The sequence below is a fragment of the Plasmodium cynomolgi genome, chromosome 11, assembly GCF_000321355.1.
Source record: "Plasmodium cynomolgi strain B DNA, chromosome 11, whole genome shotgun sequence".
Taxonomy (NCBI): Eukaryota; Apicomplexa; class Aconoidasida; order Haemosporida; family Plasmodiidae; genus Plasmodium; species Plasmodium cynomolgi.
The window spans coordinates 1,472,152-1,489,034 of record NC_020404.1 but is presented as its reverse complement, the minus strand read 5'-3'; the positions used below and the strand labels follow the sequence as shown (position 1 = coordinate 1,489,034).

General features: G+C 46.6%; 4 protein-coding genes across 4 annotated transcripts; all 4 read right to left on the bottom strand.

Moving 5' to 3' along the window:
• Positions 1-40: 40 nt before the first annotated feature.
• PCYB_114310 (thiamin-phosphate pyrophosphorylase) lies at positions 41-1,819 on the bottom strand (the record flags this gene model as incomplete). The annotated part of the gene is made up of 2 exons (XM_004223310.1): positions 41-1,010; positions 1,059-1,819. The coding sequence occupies 2 exons, from the start codon at positions 1,817-1,819 to the stop codon at positions 41-43; spliced, it is 1,731 nt and encodes a 576-aa protein (XP_004223358.1).
• A 700-nt stretch (positions 1,820-2,519) lies between these two features.
• Positions 2,520-5,152, bottom strand: PCYB_114300 (hypothetical protein; the record flags this gene model as incomplete). The annotated part of the gene is made up of 1 exon (XM_004223309.1): positions 2,520-5,152. A coding segment is annotated over one exon (2,633 nt), but the record flags the coding sequence as incomplete, so codon positions are not given.
• Positions 5,153-6,267: 1,115 nt separating this feature from the next.
• Positions 6,268-8,744, bottom strand: PCYB_114290 (hypothetical protein; the record flags this gene model as incomplete). Its single annotated transcript, XM_004223308.1, has 2 exons — positions 6,268-8,542; positions 8,668-8,744. 2 exons carry the CDS (start codon positions 8,742-8,744, stop codon positions 6,268-6,270), a joined length of 2,352 nt encoding a protein of 783 aa, XP_004223356.1.
• Positions 8,745-10,651: 1,907 nt separating this feature from the next.
• On the bottom strand, positions 10,652-14,035 carry PCYB_114280 (transporter; the record flags this gene model as incomplete). Its single annotated transcript, XM_004223307.1, has 4 exons — positions 10,652-10,816; positions 11,086-11,158; positions 11,320-11,411; positions 11,750-14,035. 4 exons carry the CDS (start codon positions 14,033-14,035, stop codon positions 10,652-10,654), a joined length of 2,616 nt encoding a protein of 871 aa, XP_004223355.1.
• Positions 14,036-16,883: the final 2,848 nt, after the last annotated feature.

Sequence of the window (16,883 nt, the reverse complement as noted above, 5' to 3'; positions counted from 1 at the left end):
TGGCGCACACACGACGTAAAAAAAAAAAAAAAAAAATTCCCTACGAGGAGAAGGCCGCCAACCCCAACTCCGTGTGCTCATTTGAAAGCACCTCGAACGACATGTTCACCGCAGCGGCTAATTTGAGAAGCTTTCCTTCTTCCCCTGCGTCCGCCGTTGCTTCTCCCTCCCCCACAATTTGGGTTAAAAACTGGGGCCATCCCTGCTTCATCTTTTCCTGCACCATTAAAAAATATGCGAGCAAAATGGCAAAGCGGTTCACTGCCTCACTGTTCACGTGGATATTCTTCAACGCGACATTGATTAAATTGTTACTGAACTGTATGGAAGCGCCACGCACGTCACACCGCACCGTCTCCCAGCCGCTTTGTTCCCGCATCGTGATAACAACAAAATTGTTCATGCGGAAAAATTCGGGCGCCAAAAATTTTCGGAATAGGGCTAAGAAATCCTCGCCTATAAGAATGAAGACCCCGTTTGCAATTTTTTTATTTTGCTGAATCCACTTGCTTACACACGGGTCGTGCGAAATGGGCGTTCTTTTGCCTTCACCGTGGAGGTAACGACCCTCTCCCGCGTCAGCCGCGTCAGTTGCGCCAGTTGCGTCAGCTGTGTCAGTTGCGTCAGTTGCGTCAGTTGTGTCGGTTGCTTCTCTGGCTCTTGCTTCCCCCGCTACACCCGTGCGCCTCGAACAGAACAGGAAAATTTTGCTCCCCCCAGCGGAACTGCACACAACGGGCTGATTTAATTGCACAATTTTCAAATCAAGATTATTTTCAAAAAAGTGGTGAACGTTTTTTTTAACGTCCATATTTGTAACTAATCGAAAGTTACCGCCTTTTGCCTCACTCTGTGATGTCTCCATGGGTGGTCCCCCCACCCAACTGGTGTGCGCCCCTTTCATGTCGCTCTCTAAGTTGGTCCAAAAAACGTGACGCAAACAGCTCACGCACAGATTCACAAACGCGTCGTTGTAACCTTTTTTATGTTTATCTATTACAAACCTTAACCTTAGTGAGTTCAAAAAGGAGTTGCAATTCTCTCCAATGAGATTCGACACAACTGCAACCCCTGCACAGGAGTGACAAAAATGGGTCATAGTTTCCTCAATGTTCATGTTGTTAATGCCTCCAATAAGTATAATAGGTGGAGCCTTTGAGTCTAAACTTGGCTTGTAAATTTTTCCTCTTTCTTGCAGATGCTTTATCCTACACAGTAGCATGTGTATTTGTTGTTTCATCCCCTCGTGATGAGAAGCTGCAATTTCCTTCGTGGTGGATTCATATAATGTGTGTTCATGCGCTATGTAATCCACGTCATTGTTGAGGGCCATCTGAATGTCCTCGTCATTGCTAAAATTTATGGTTGCGCCGATGATTTTTTCTCCTCCTAGGATGTCCCTCGCGACTTTGATGGGCAAGTCTGTTCTACCCACATGCACTCCATCAGCATCTACACCTAAACAGATATCTATTCTGTTATTTATTATTAATGGGACTTTGTATTTACCTAGCAGGTTCTTCATCCTTACGGCTGTGTTGTAAAAATATCTGTCATCTGCCTTCTTCAGCCTCAGCTGCACCAGCCCAACTCCTCCAAGAACTCCTTCCCTCACCTTCCCAATCAGCTTGCGGCACACGTTCTGCTTATCCGCCAAGAATTTGTCATCCGTCACGAGGTACAGGGAGTAGTCCACAAGTCTCCCTGACGAGCTGCACCGCGTGGAGAGGCAGCGAAAGGGAGGGAAGCGGAGGCGGCGGCTCTGGCTGGGCCAGTGGGGCAAGCCGAGCAACCCAGGTAAACTAAAACTCTTCTTCATCTTTTGCATCCCTTTGTATAGTCTTCCCTCCTTCGGTTGCTCTCTCGAGGTGGGGAGCGCACCTGTCCGTCACTGCAAAAAGGGAGTGTCCCCTCCGCTGCACTAGCGCGAATAAGCGGGTGTGTGGGAGCGGTTATGTGGGAGCGGTTATGTGGGAGCGGTTATGTGGGAGCGGTTATGTGGGAGCGGTTATGTGGGAGCGGTTATGTGGGAGCGGTTATGTGGGAGCGGTTATGTGGGAGCGGTTATGTGGGAGCGGTCATGTGGGAGCGGTCATGTGGGAGCGGTCATGTGGAAGCGGTCACGTGGGGGCGGACGTGGGAGCGGCCTCTGATGAAGAGCGGTGCGCCTCTCCAGCGAAGTATCCTCACTGTCCCAGTTGGCGCGCGCAGTTAAGGATGCATGCGGTAAAGCGGGGCCCCCATTTTGTCGACTCTCATAATGTGGTGAGTGCCTTGCGGAGGGACATCACACAGTTAAGTTGCATAGATTGTAGCTCACCCCCCGCGTGAAAGCCTGATCAGCCCAGTTTAGCCTTACCTTTTTTTTTTGAGGGTTTGAAGGGGCCCTCTCGGTGAAGCGGTACACTGGTAAAGCGGTACACTGGTAAAGCGGCGCACCGGTGAAGCGGTACACTGGTAAAACGCCGTACCCGTAAAGCTGCGCGCTCGTAAAGGAATATAGCGAAATCCTTTGCTACAATAGCCGCTTCAAACCCGCCGCGGTCGCGTCAGGACCCACCTTGCCTCCGAGCACACCGCGTTCCACGGAGCAGTTTCGCTTAATATTGGCAATGGTAATTTTCTTCAAGGCGCTGTTGGTGTGAATCAGAGCCCTCTGCGAATTGTCGTATATGGCTTGGTGCAGCTCATACTTCTGGGTCAGCTGGGTTGTGATATCCTCCCTGTCCTCGTAAAATTTCTTCTCCTTACATCTAATGGAGTTGTATCTGTTTATCAGCTTAGTCTGCTTCTCTAGTAGCTCCCTCTTCTTAAGAACCAATTTCTCTTCGTACAGTTTCATATCCTTAATGGCAAAATCGAAAGGCAACGAGTGGATATTCTTCTCCTTCAAAGATTCATACATCAGATTAGCTTCTCGGATGCTCACATCCTGTGTCCGTCTGTCCTGCAAAAGGCTCACCTTGTCCTTTGCCACCTCATCAAAGTAGCTATTTGCGCAATTCACCATCTTCCCCAGGGTCACGAAAAGTTCTTTCAAAAGGACCTGTTTCAACTTAACCATTTTGCTATCGTTATTTAAATGCATCACGTGATTAAGTAGTTGTTGGCGTAAGGGTATTGACATGAGGGACACCATATTGGGGTCTACCTTGCGAAGTAATTTGTTCAGTTCTTCCTTCTCGTAGTACGGATTCAGTTGTATAAAATATTTTTCTTGCTTCTCATCGAGGTAGTTTTCCTTCACGTATCGGTAGGACTGCATTATACTGTGCAGACTGTGTAGAGGGTCTACCGGGTTCACTTCATCTATGGGCAGTAGGTATTTTATTCTTTGTAAGTAGCCAATTTGTTTGTCATTTTTGTGAACAATTTTAAAGGGAGAGCCCTTCACGTGCAATCCATTTAGTGTCACGTTTATTTGTCTGTATGGGATGGGGCCTTCTTCCTCTTCATCTGCTGCACTGTTTGACCTTATGTAGGAGTATATAACTTCATACGAGCCATTGTGTAGGTCGTTCACCCTAACGATTTTAACCCCTCCCAGGGCGTGCGCCTCAAACGAGTCGCCTCCTTCGGGGATGGCATTCCTGTAGGCGTCGTAACTCTGGATGAAGAAGTTATCATACTGCTTGTGCTTCTCGTCGTCGCATTTCAAGATGTGCATGGAGGGGTTGTCTTCGTCTCCCTCTTCGTCGTCTCCCTCTTCGTCGTCTCCCTCTTCGTCGTCTCCCTCTTCGTCTTCTCCTTCTTCCTCTTCTCCCTCTTCCTCTTCTTCTCCCCCCCCGTGGCGCTGTCGCTCGCTGCCGCTGCCGCTGTCACTACTACTGCCCGCGCCCGATTCGCAAACATGGGAGTGGGCTAAGTCAAACGAGTTTGCGCGTAGGGAATCGTTATAGATGCGGTTGAACCTTTCACGCGTGGGTAATTTCCGCTCTCTTTTTCCTGCCCCCCTTTTGATCGCCGGGAAGACCATCCTACCGCTCACCCTTTTGTACACCACACAGTTGGGGGCGTAAGCCACGTTCGGCTTTATGCAAATGAGGTAGGGCGAATTCCCAACGGTCTTTTTTTTGCAAAATATAGACAAGTAGTAGTAGCCGCACCTTCCCAAGTTATACGTCACAATGTAGGTCCCATTTTTTAAATCACTAACGTTGCACTTGAAACTATTTTGTGTCAGTTTTACGTTTTCACAATCGTACATCTCGGAATCGAATAAATATCCTTCTCTCATTGTTTGATTCTCCATGTTGTTGTTTACATGAGGAGAGGGTCCTTCTATGATGAAAGTGTTTGCCCCCCTTTTATCCCTACCGCTACGTCTAGCAGGGGAACGACGAGGAGAGCCACTTTGCACCTTCTTCCCCTCAGTAACACCAACCATACGAGGCCCATCCCTTTTTGTGCCTCCCAAAAGGGACATTTCCCTCTCTTCACACCCCACATATTTGTAATTTGCAAAGTTAGCATTAATATTATACCTATTATGATCCGAACTAATTAACGTCTGATGTTTTTCTCTTTGGAATTTATTATACAAAGAGTTTCGTATGTACAAGTCATATCGGTTGTCCTCTTCTGTATGGTCCTTTTGGTAATTCAATTGGTCCACTTTTTCCCTTTCCTTCACATACGCTTCAAATTTGTAATTCTCCACGTAAATACATTCCCCTGTTTTGCTAACCGTCTCTATTACCACTTCGTTCAATACGCCCGCTGTTCCTTGGTACAAATTTTCTCCCTTCACTTTGCATGCCACAGGATCTATTTCTGCGTTACACACAGGGGTGAATTCGATATCTTTTTTTTCGTTCCTCATAATGGGAGATCCTTTCATATCATTTGGCATTCCTCCTCTGAGCAAGCTCTCCCAGTCTTCTGTAATGTCGTCTACATCACATTCGTTCATCACCTGCTCGATGTATTTCCGGCCAATCTGCTTTGTTCTGTTCAGGTACTTCTTGTTGACTTCCTTCTCCACATGCTGCTCGCGCGCTTTGTTTTTTCTCCTGTGTTTCTTCGAGGGGTCGCACTTGAGCATATCGTCCAGCTTGCGCAGGGGGGTGGCAGCCTTCCTGTGGTTAGCAGTCTGCATATGGTTAGCATCCTTCATGTGGTTAGCAGCCTTCATGTGGTCAGCAGCCTTCATGGGGGTGGTGACACTCTCCTATTGCCCACCTGGGCCAACCACTTGAGAACAACTCGAGTAAGACAAAAAAAAAAAAAGCGGAACGTTTTAAAGCGTCGTAGAGAGGGCTAAATGGGGCCTGTCCACAAAGGGGCATTCCTTCAACTCGGAGCCGCTAACGCTGCTGTGCAAATCTGTTGCCTCTACCGCTAACGCTACCGCTACCGTTGCGTTTACTATCTCGGTCGGTGTGCACGGCGAAGGGGGGCTCCCTTCCACGCTAGCCTTTGCTTCAAAGTGGGGAGAACTTGCACACAGGTGTGCCAAGTTGCCCAGGGAAAAATGCACTGACGCGCGCACACTTTGCGGCAGTTTTTAAACCTCATTAGAGGGATACGTTAACAACATGGTTGTCACATTAGTTTTCAAAAATTGCAAAGTTGTAACGGCTAAAAGGCGAAGCAGCACTGGACGCATGCACAAAAAAAAAAAAAATGCGCCATTTCTGCACCTATTTGAACAAATCCGTATGAACGGGTCAGGCAAAATGTTACAAAACTGAAAAAAAATGGCAAAAAAATGGCAAAAAAATGGCAAAAAAATAGCAAAAAAATAGCAAAAAAGTAGCAAAAAAATGGCAAAAAAGTAGCAAAAAAATGGCAAAAAAGTAGCAAAAATGTAGCAAAAAAAAAGAAATATCCCTGTGAACACACACCCTTTTAAAAAAGGTTAAGTCTCGTACGTTTTGGATGAACCTCCCCTTTGCGACTTAACAATTTTGGGATGTTAACAGACGTTTGTGGGCGTCCGCGGCATACACAAATGTGTGTATATGGGAATACACGCGAAATGGGCGTACATACACCTACGCACGAACAAGCGGCATCCCTCCTGGGATGTGAAGTATCCCCTCTATTTGCAAACAAACGAAAATTCTCAATGGGCCGGAGAAAAGCACCCCCGGTTCGCAGTCGGACAGGAATGCAAGGAGGAGAAAAGTGTCCGTAAGTCGGACATGTATACTTGTTTTTTTTTTTTTTTTTTTTTTTTTTTATTTCGGGGGTTGCTGTGTGCGCTTCCTCTCTCTGCATGACGATAGCGTAACAAAATGGGAAGTTAACCCCTGTGAGTTGTACTCACCAATTGATAATGTCTGCCTTTTTCTTGGAAGAAAAGGAAGTCTTAAGAATGTGGAAAGTTTCCGTGTTGAAAAAATTGCCGATGTTTTTTAAAAACGAGTTGACATTTACATCCCTATCGCATTTGTTCGAATTGACATACACCGTAAGTTTGTCACTATGCATGGTGTCATACATTTTTTGAAACAGCTTTTCTGTATCCACTTTTGGCTGATTAAACAGTTCGTACCCATTTCGTGTTTCCCCTTTGTTAATCGATGAGGCTTCTACATCCTGCATGTGATGATCACATCGTGTGTGTTTTTCGCTGGCACACGTAATGCCTCCCGTTTCATCTTCCGCTTGTCCTCTACCCCCCTGTGCATCGCTCCTTCCATCTGAACGGAGGAAGTCAAAATTTTCAATAACCTCCTGCTGTGCGATTTTTTTCAAAATTCGATAGTTGTAGCATTGACAGGAGGTTCGCCTGTGGACACGTTCCGAGAAAATGTTCTGGGCGCATCCGAAGAGGCACCCCTTTTCGCAGGCCATCAATTCGATGTAGTCAATTCTTCCTGTGAAATGCAGATTGTAGGTAATTTCCACGTCGTATTTTTTTGCCTCTCCGGGGGGGTTTGGTGGTGTACCACTCCGTGGTGGGCTTCTCCGTGGTGGACTTCTCCGTTGTGGGCTTCCCCCCTTGGCCTCCTTCACCTCGCCCCCCTTCGCCTTTCCCTCCCTCACCTTCCGGATAACACTATACATGCTCTTAAAGCCGTAGGACAGGATCACTCGGAAAACACAGTGATCTCCTTCCAACAGAGACAACACCATTATGTCGTGGTATTTGAGATGGAACTCCTCGTTCACTTCAAAATTGAAAAATTCTTTGCACACATATTTGAATATCTCTTCTCCGTAGCCCATCGAAATATTATTTCTGTTGCCGCACCGGAGTGTGTACTCGCCCAGCTGGTCGTAAAGTTCGCGCAGTTCGTGCAGTTCGTGCAGGTTGCGGGTGGCATCTCGTTCGGCGTGTGTCTTGGGCGACGTCTCCTCTGTGGCAGCTTCTTCGGGGCCCCTTTTCGTCTTATCTGCGTCCAACCCCTTCATGGCGCCACGCAAAAGGTCATACACACTATCAACAGGCATCTCTGGCAGCGACAAAAAATCAATATCCGTGTCGTTTATCAGCTCGACCAACTCCACCGTGGTTAGCACAGCATCGACGCAATGGAAGTTCCTCTTCTCCTGTTGGTCTGGGTTGGCCATATCCCTCATCCGGTCGAGTGTCCGTGGAGAGACATAAGACAGGTAGGAGAGCATGTTCTGATTTAGGGAATTCTGTTGGGGGAGGTTACTTCTGTGCGCCTCTAATTTTTTGTCGAAGCAGTACAGCAGGTAAACATGGTTGATGTCGTAGATCGTTGGGGGGTTGGCAGTTACACCGCTGCTTTCGATGCTTCCGCTACTTCCGCTGTTTCCGCCACTTCCGGTGCCAACTTGGCCCGATTGCAAAAGATCGCGGTTCCTATGATAGCGATTCCTACGATAGTGCTCCCTGCAAACGGCCCAAAACTGCGACTCGTAGTTGCAGTACCAATTGAAAAAGCTCCTCATTGGGGGGAGGCTTTCCAAGAGGGGCAGAGTTACATTTATGCTCTTCTGGAGGTGCAGGATTTTTAGGATGATTCCTTGGATGTCCTGACTGGACTTTACCTTGCTAAATGCGTTTAGCTGTTCTTCATCGAAATTTTTTTCTCCATATATAACGGTGCCACTGCAATGAGAGCAAATCAGGGGAAGGGAGATGTTTTCCTCACCTGTGTAGACAGCGGCATCGTTGCTGTTTCCCTTGGTGAGCTTCCTCCCATTTGTAACTACCTTCTGAAGATTTCCCCCCTTCAGCTCAGTTTTACTTCCCCGCTTGGACTTCACACGGTGGTTCCTTTTACTGCTCAAGCTATCATCGGCATTGTTTCGGTACTGCTCTCTTTGTTCCCCTGTCCTCATGGCCTCCCCAAAGTGGTGCATAAACTCGCGCTTGCTCTCATTCAGTGCTATCAATTCGCTGAGAGAAGACTCATACACATAATCGAAGCCCAACGATTTCAACAGAAAGCATAACTTATTTTGTGTCCTCGGAAGGGACAAGTCGTAATGTACGGACAATGCCGTGATGCTTTGCAAAGACAACGAAATGATGTTGATTTTTTTTTTCCTAATTTCGTTTAAAATTTCGACTGCATTTTGGTTTTTGAGAAAATTGGTCTCTTCGTTTGTAACGCAGCCACTACAGGCTAAGCAATCGGTCAGTGATATTTCTCCCCTCTCCTTTTTTTTCCTTTATTCTTCTTATTTATGCTTATTAAGTTTGGCTTGCTCAGGTCGTCCTCATTCACAATTTGCGACTTGTACAGAAAGGGCTTTATGCATTCCTCCTCCTCGTTGTAGTAATCGTTCAGATTTTCTAGCTTGATCGCGTTGGAAAACATTTTTTTTTTTTTCAGTGGGTATATTTTGTGGAGGTTCGTATTGCTGTTACGCTGGGGTGGTGGTGGATTGTCACTGTGGTGTCTTCCCCATTAGGCTGAGGGCACTGCGTCAGCAGTTCGTTCTCACCGCGTCGTTCTCACCGCGTCGTTCTCACCGCGTCGTTCTCACCGCGTCGTTCTCACCGCGTCGTTCTCACCGCGTCGTTCTCACCGCGTCGATCTCACCGCGTCGATCTCACCGCGTCCTTTTCACCGCTTTGCTTCACCGCTTTACCGTCGCTGCTCCTCTTCTGCGCGTTGCTTCCACTGCTGGCGCTCCCATGCGTGCCTTTTTGTTCTTCATCGCTGCTTCGTCTCGCCGCATACGCGTAAACAGGTGGTACATATAATTCATATGCGTGCGCCAACTGGGTGGGCTTTCTTCTCCGTTTGGCCTAATCACGCTCGAGGGAAAACTCCACAGAGTGCGCCTCTCCCCTGTGCCCTATATAAAATTAAAAGCAACGTCGGCATTGGGGAGACCCTGCGAAAGCCACTTCGAGTTTGAGCCTCGAGGGGTGGGCACGCCAAAAGGGGAAGAAGCAGCAAAATGGAAGAAGCAGCAAAATGGAAGAAGCAGCAAAAAGGAAGAAGTAGCAAAATGGATGAAGCAGCAAAATGGAAGAAGTAGCAATATGGAAGAAGTAGCAAAAAGGAAGAAGTAGCAAAAAGGAGGGGCATCCAAAATAAGCCCAAATGGAACCAAAAAAAAAGCGACGACGGAGGAGCAATACGATGAAAAATTTGAACTTCTCAACTTCCCTTGCGCAATTCGCCTGAAGGGGCAGCTTCTTATTTTCGCGCAACAACAATTGGGGTCACGTACGTTGGAGAAAAAAAAAAAAAAAAAAAAAAAAAACAATTGGGGGAAGGGCTAACTTAAGATTGGCCGAATATGCCGTCAAAATTTTTAAAATTGGCTTTAAAGTGGTTTAAATTAATTTTTAAAAACTAAAAAAATTTTTAAATCACACACGAGGGAGAGGAAAAAAAAAAAACGAGGCAAAAAAACATGGTCGTAAGAATATGTGTGCAATTACATGCGAACATAAATCTGAAGTCAGTCATGTATGCGACATGCCTACGTGCGCGCAAATGCATATGCGGGCAAACAACACACACGGAGGAGGTGAAGGGGGGTGGAGCCTGGCCGTCGTGAGCATCCACGCCGGTACACGCATATACAGATACACACGCACACAGGGGGCACAGGCGCACAGCATAACCACCTGACATGGGCAGCGGAGAGGGAAAAAAAAGGAACATGAGCACGGTGAATTCAAGAGAGTGGAAACAGGCACAATTTACGGGGGCGTAAGCGGTGATGAAGTAACGGAAAGGCAGTAACGGAAAGGCAGTAACGGAAAAGCAGTAACGGAAAAGCAGTAACGGAAAAGCAGTGACGGAAAAGCAGTGACGGAGATGCAGTGACGGAGATGCAGCAACGGTGTAGTTGCGGTGATGTAGAGGTGGGGGGTGAGCACACGCGCAACAACCGCCATCTGCTAAAAATTGAAAAAAAAATAAAAAGGAGCTTCGGATAAAAATACAAAATAGTTATTAAAATTAAAAATTTAAAAAGGGGATACGCAAAGGCGGGGCGAAGGGGGGGGAGGGACGAAGGGAAATCAATCCGTTGGTCTTGTCGCATGTCTGCCGATCCATCCATTATTTTCTGCGACCGTTGGTCCGTTCGACCGTTCCAGTTTTTCTACTCCCAATTTTTCTACTTCCTACTTCCTATTTCCTATTTCCTATTTCCTATTTCCTATTCCCCTTGCGCACACACACGCGCGGTGCCTGTAAACGTCGCGCGTTGGGGCTGCTCTCCCTCCCTCCTTCAGTCCGGGTTGTCCTCCCCATCCGAATCACGCCTTATTGCTTTGCTTGTTCTTGTATCTCCTAATCTTCTTCTTGGCGTATACGTTCAGGAGAAAGCTAGCCACCACCATGATGAGCGACTTGGAGCAGATGATAAAAAGAGTCACTCGCAGGCCCCTGCTTTGTTGGAAGCAGCGCTCGCTCAGCTCTCCCTGTGGGGTAGGTGCGGCGGGAAAAAGAAATCGAAATGGTGTACGAGGATGGAAAAAAAAAGAAAATCGAAATGGTGCATAAGGATGGAAAAGAAAAAGAAAATCGAAAAGGTGAACGAGGATGGAAAAAAAGAGAAAATCGAAAAGGTGAACGAGGATGGAAAAAAAAAATTGGCATGAGCAGACGTGCCATTGGGGCTAGGCCCATGACACACAAACGGGCATATATTTACACAAACACGTGCCGCTATGCACGGAGCGTTACTTACATTTCTCGTCACGACGCAGTCCGGAGATAGGGTTCCCTTAATCTTGCCGATGATAATCGTCCAAGGGATGTCGCTGTGGGGGGGGATGCAAAAAGGTATGAAAAGACGTGGAAAAAAAAAAAAAAAGAAGCTAAACTGGTGATGAAAGAAGCTTCACTCGTGATGAAAGAAGCTTCACCAGTGATGAAAGAAGCTACACGGGTGATGACTGTCAAGGACGGGCGCTCTCCCTACCCAAGCAGGTGCGAAATGAAGGAGGACATTCCTATGGAAAAGGCGCGGATGTTCTGCGGCACGCACACCATGATTCCGATGTTGTGGCCAGGCTGCGTCGGGGGAAAACGGCAAACAGTGATGAGGTGGCATAGTAGCGAGGCGGCGGCAAAGTGGTGACGCGTGGATCGGCGAAATGGACGGGCATAAAAAAAGGCTTCGCGGAACGCATAAACGATTCGCGGAACGCATAAACGATTCGCAAAGCGCATAAACGATTCGCAAAGCGCATAAACGATTCGCAAAGCGCATAAACGATTCGCAAAACGCATAAACGATTCGCAAAACGCATAAACGATTCGCAAAACGCATAAACGATTCGCAGAACGCGTGACTGCCTCTCCGAACGCGAGACTGCCCAGTGCCGCCTAACTGCCCATCGACTCCTCACTAGCGCAACACGAACCATGGCGGAGAAGAGAAAGGTCAACCCGAGGGTCATCACAAAGGTGAACAGATACGTATTGGTAATAAAAGGAATTAACATGACGAACGAACTGGCAATAGCCAAAATGATAAAGGTTTGAATTCCAATAATTCGAAGGTACTGATACATCAACACGTCTTTGCTGTAAATTTTTATTTTCTTCTCATTATTATTTATATGCTCATAATTCTTGTCCACATTCTGTATATTGAGGTTGTAGAAATCCATGAGGAATCCACCCAAGCAGGTACCAACAATGGAGGAGAGACAAGCACATAGACTACAGAAAACGGTGGCAGCTTTGTACGATGGGAATATCTTTAAAGCATAGAGGATGGGTGCACCATAAACTAAGTACGACTGAATCATATCGGTATGTGCCGTTAGTGCAGTAACTAATATGAGGAAGCTGATATTTGTCAATGTTGTGTTTACAAGGAGACCCAAATTAAGGTGTTCATTATTTTTCTCATCATCCATTGATTCGATACAGTTATCTAACTCCACTTCCAAATATTTATCGTCCTTCTTTGTCTTCCCATAAGACTCCTGCGTTGTATTCATATATACTTCATCATCTCCAAACGATTTTGTCATGTACATTTTATCCAAATTATTGTTAATGTAGCTATTATTGCTAATATTTTGCTGTTCTTCATCTTCATTTGCTTCCAGGTCAATATCTCCTATATATGCATTGCTGTTTATATCGCTGTAATTTTTCTTCGTACCATTAGGAGGTCTCGTTTTGCTACCATTCGTTCCTTCACTTGTTTGGTGCATCAATTCTTCGTACATCCCTGAGCTGCTGTTCGTACCCCTTTTTCTTGTCTCCATTCCTTCGTCGAGGGACTTGCGCTCTGCGCCGCTTCCTCCGTCCGTCTTCTTCGCCAAGTTGGGGCTGTTCTGTGCGCCACCGCTCTGCGGGTTGCCACTCTGCGGGGTGCCGCTTTGCGTGTTGCTACTCTGCCTTATACCATTCGCCGGTCGAGGCTGCCCGCCGGGGGCGTTTCTCCCCGAGTTGCCGTTACTCGCGTTCTTGTTGGGCGCTCTGTTTCTGGCCGCCGCTCCGGCGGGGCCACTGGTGGCCGCGGTCGTCGCAGAGTTGGCCGAGTTGGCAGAGTTGGCTGAGTTGGCTGAGTTGGCTGAGTTCGCCGCTGAGTTCGCCGCTGCGTTCGCCGCTGACTTCGTGCCGCTTGCGCTTTTTTGAGTGAGCCCCGGGTTGGCGGCCCCGTGGTTAGCGGTACCCGATGTGACACCCCCCTTGGCGAATTTCCTCTGGTTCTTCCCCTCCTCCAGATCTTTAGCGACATCCCCCCCCGGTTGCTTCTCCCCTGATTGGTGCTTCTCCCCCGATTGGTGCTTCTCCCCCGATTGGTGCTTCTCCCCCGATTGGTGCTTCTCCCCTGATTGCTGCTCCTTCCTGCTCTTCTCGTCCTCATACTTTTTTAATAAATTTTCATCAAACAGGTAAAAACAAAGAAAAAAAATCATAAAAATGGATCCTGAACCAATGAAATACTGTGCTATGCTGATTTTCAATGCTGGAAGTAAAACAGCAAGAAGGTAACCAACACAACCCCCTAAAGGAAACATGGTAATAAAAATACTAATCCAAGAACCAGCCCGATCTTTTGAATAAGAATAAATCACAGGAGGGATAATGGTAATGAAGGCAGCTTCACTGAACCCACAAAAGAATCTACTGAACATAAGTGAGTAGTATGAACCAATTATAAAAGAAAAACCAGTCATGAGTAGGGCTAAAGAATTCTGAAAAAGAAATATATCAGTTATCCTGAAGACACTATACGTTGAGGCAAGGGATCCACTAATGATGGAACTTATACTTAATCCGAAAACAAAAACGGATGTTAAGAAGCCTATGTGAACATCTACATTCGTTGTTGCATACTTCTCCTTCAGATATGAGGATAAAAAATCATATGAGCCAGGGATTATTCCTCTGTTTACATAAATAGAAAAATGAATTATGGTCAATATTGTGTAGATGAAATAAAATTTGTTAACTTTTAATTTCAGTTTGGCTAGATAAGTCCCGAGACCTGAAAAGCAGCTCAACTTGGTTAGCACTTCGTTATCAATACTGGACAGATACTCCTTCGTTGCTTCTTCATCTTCACTTTGCATATTTGTCTTTAAGGCTCCGATTTTTTTTCCATTCAGCTCTGCGCCTTTGGCGCTCTTGGGATGGTAGGTAACGGCTTCATCTTTTTCTGGTGCTTTCATTTTTCATTTTACTGCTGCGGCAGCGGGGGGGTCACAGCACGTGGGGCAACGCCTTGGATGTGCGCGTGTGTACGGTGTGGTATGATGCGGTATGATGCGGTATGATGCGGTATGATGCGGTGTGGTATGCTATGCTATGGTATGCTATGCTATGGTATGCTATGGTATGCTATGCTACGCTATGATATGGTACCGTATGGTAGGGGGGGTAGTGGCCACGGAGGGTGCACAAAACACGAACGCGACGAATTCACGCCTGCGCGGAGTTGCGATCAGGTCTGCACAAACGTGGGGGAAGAACAGAGGGGAGAGTTCCCCGGGTTTGGATAAAAAAAAAAAAAAACGAAAGGAGGAACGAAAGGAGGAACGAAAGAAGGAACGAAAGAAGGAAAGAACGAGCGAAAGACGGAAAGCAAAAAACAGCGGTGCCAACAGAAAGGCGTAGCCAAGCTACGCTCTTCCCAAATCACAACAGGTATGTGTTCAAATAGGTGCCGCCGCAACTACGGCGTGCAGGCAGCTTCTCTGAGTCTACCCGCGGTCACCCAAAGGAACGGGGTGAGGCGCAGTGCAGCCAGGCAACTAATACAACACACATGCGTTTTGTTTAACTCGGGAGTGTGTTTTTCCCCACGGAAATGGTGAACCCCAAGAAAAAGGGAAAATGATCACCTCCCCTTTTTCTATCTCTCTCCGTGCGCGTACTACGCGAGAACTAAAATGTTAGCGGCGACTGCGCGGGAGAGGCGGGTTCCGTTCCCCTCTTTGCCGGGCCGTTCTTCACGCACAGGTGTGAATGCTCGCGAAGGGGGGGGGGATCACATACATATGCAAAAAAAAGTGCGTATGTATGTTCGTATGTATGTTCGTATGTATGTGCGCATGTATGTTCGTACGTATGTGCGCATGTGCGTACGCAGCTATGTACGTATACAATACACTATATGTAGATTTATTTTTTTTGGCGGATAGGCAGCGACTAACCCGCGGAGCACAAAACTAGGCGCGCGTCGACAAATGAGCAAACTCGGCTGACAGAAAAGAGCGACGTGTATAATATATCACTTATACAAACACGCATATGTAGTACAGATGATATGAGCATCGGCTGTACAGTCAAAAAAGAGCGACTATATATACCCGTGCAGGAACACGCGCAAGCATGAGAAGAAAAGTAAGAAGAAAAGGTATATCATCAGTTTAGTATATTAGTACATGTGGATCGGATCAGCGCTTATCTGGGCGCATGACGCTTTTTTGAAATTTTTGAAAACTTGTTTTTGACTCTCCACTCAAACGCAAAAAAAAGTAACATCGGAATGTTGCCCTTTAAAAGAAAAAAAAGAAAAAAGAAAGAAGAAAGAAGAAAGAAGTAAAAAGAAATATTATATCTATACGATTGTTAATGTGACATGCGTTTTTTTTTATTTTTTTTTTTTTTTTTTTTTTCCGGTTTTTTTTTTTTTTTTACTTCACAAATGCGTTCGTTCGGGATTTAACATCCTCTCCCCCTCTCTTTGGTTAAAAGGAACGGTGGGTAGTAGTAACAATGAGGAGCCTTTCTTTTTTCTTTTCGGTTTGTAAATACAAATTCTACCTGACTGACGTGGTGATTGGCGCGGTGTTACTATAAAAAAAGGGATGGTAATAATAAAACCCTTGCTGGTACGCATAAACTTCGCAAAAATGGAGTCGACGAGAGGAGTTCGCTGCGCAATTCGTTGTCGGCAACCCTTTTCTTCCTTCTTTCCCGTTTGAAAATTTCGCGCCGCGCCGTTTCAACGAGTCCGCTGCGCGGCAGATGCGACAGGGGTTGCGGCGGAGATTTCGCCACTCGCGGGTCACGACCACACTATATATACTACACTACACTTCACCGCACCCCGCGTTGAACCTAAACAGTTCGTTCACTTCGCGCAGCCGCAATTTTGATTTTGTGAAACTTTTTTTTTTTTCTAAAAGTGGTAAGTTTGGGAAAACAGGATAAGATGAGGTGATGCGATGCGATGTAACGCGATGTGATGTGATGTAATGCGATGTGATGTGATGTAACGCGATGCGATGTGATGTAACGCGATGCGAGGTGATGTAACGCAATGTAATGCGATGTGATGCTATGCGATGCGATGTGATTCGATGCGATGCGAAGTAAGGTAAGGTAAGGTGGATTGGATTGTGGTTCCTCTCCGGGTGGTTTTTCATCGGGTTGGTCCCCTTCCCTTCAGGTGACGCATTTTTTGCGGAGTTTCCCCCCGTTGGTTTTTTCTTCCAATGGCGTAAAACAACCAAAGGGGGCTGAGGGGGGGGGGGGGGAGGTGATTCATTCCTTTTTTCCTCCCTCTCGGAGGTCCCATGTTTGTTGGCAACAAATTACCATTTCCCCACTCCGCTGTCGCGGCGAATGTTTCTATTTCCAGTCATCAGGTGTTCGCCCCAATGGGGGGTTATATCCTCCCCCGACACAGAGTAGTATAGTATGTATAGTATGTATAGTATTATACATGGGTCATTTTTCTTCCTTTTTTTTTAACCCTCGGCATTGTGCCATTTTTTTTTTTGTCCCATGCACAGCACATGTGGGAAGCTAGCTTATAGTTTAAAAAATAAAACAAAACAAAACTTCTGCGCGTTGCCCCAATTTTACTCAAAAAATGACACCCCGAGGAGGGGGGTCGGCCGAACGATGGGAAAACCCCAACTTCCGTCGTGTGCATGCGTGTTGTGTATATGTTTGCCCCGAGTGGGATTCCTCCATGCGGGGACTTCCAGTTCGTCCAAACGTGTTCCACAAGAGGGGGTGAAGAAGAAAAAAAAAAAAAAAAAAAAAAAATATATATAAGAAAAGGAC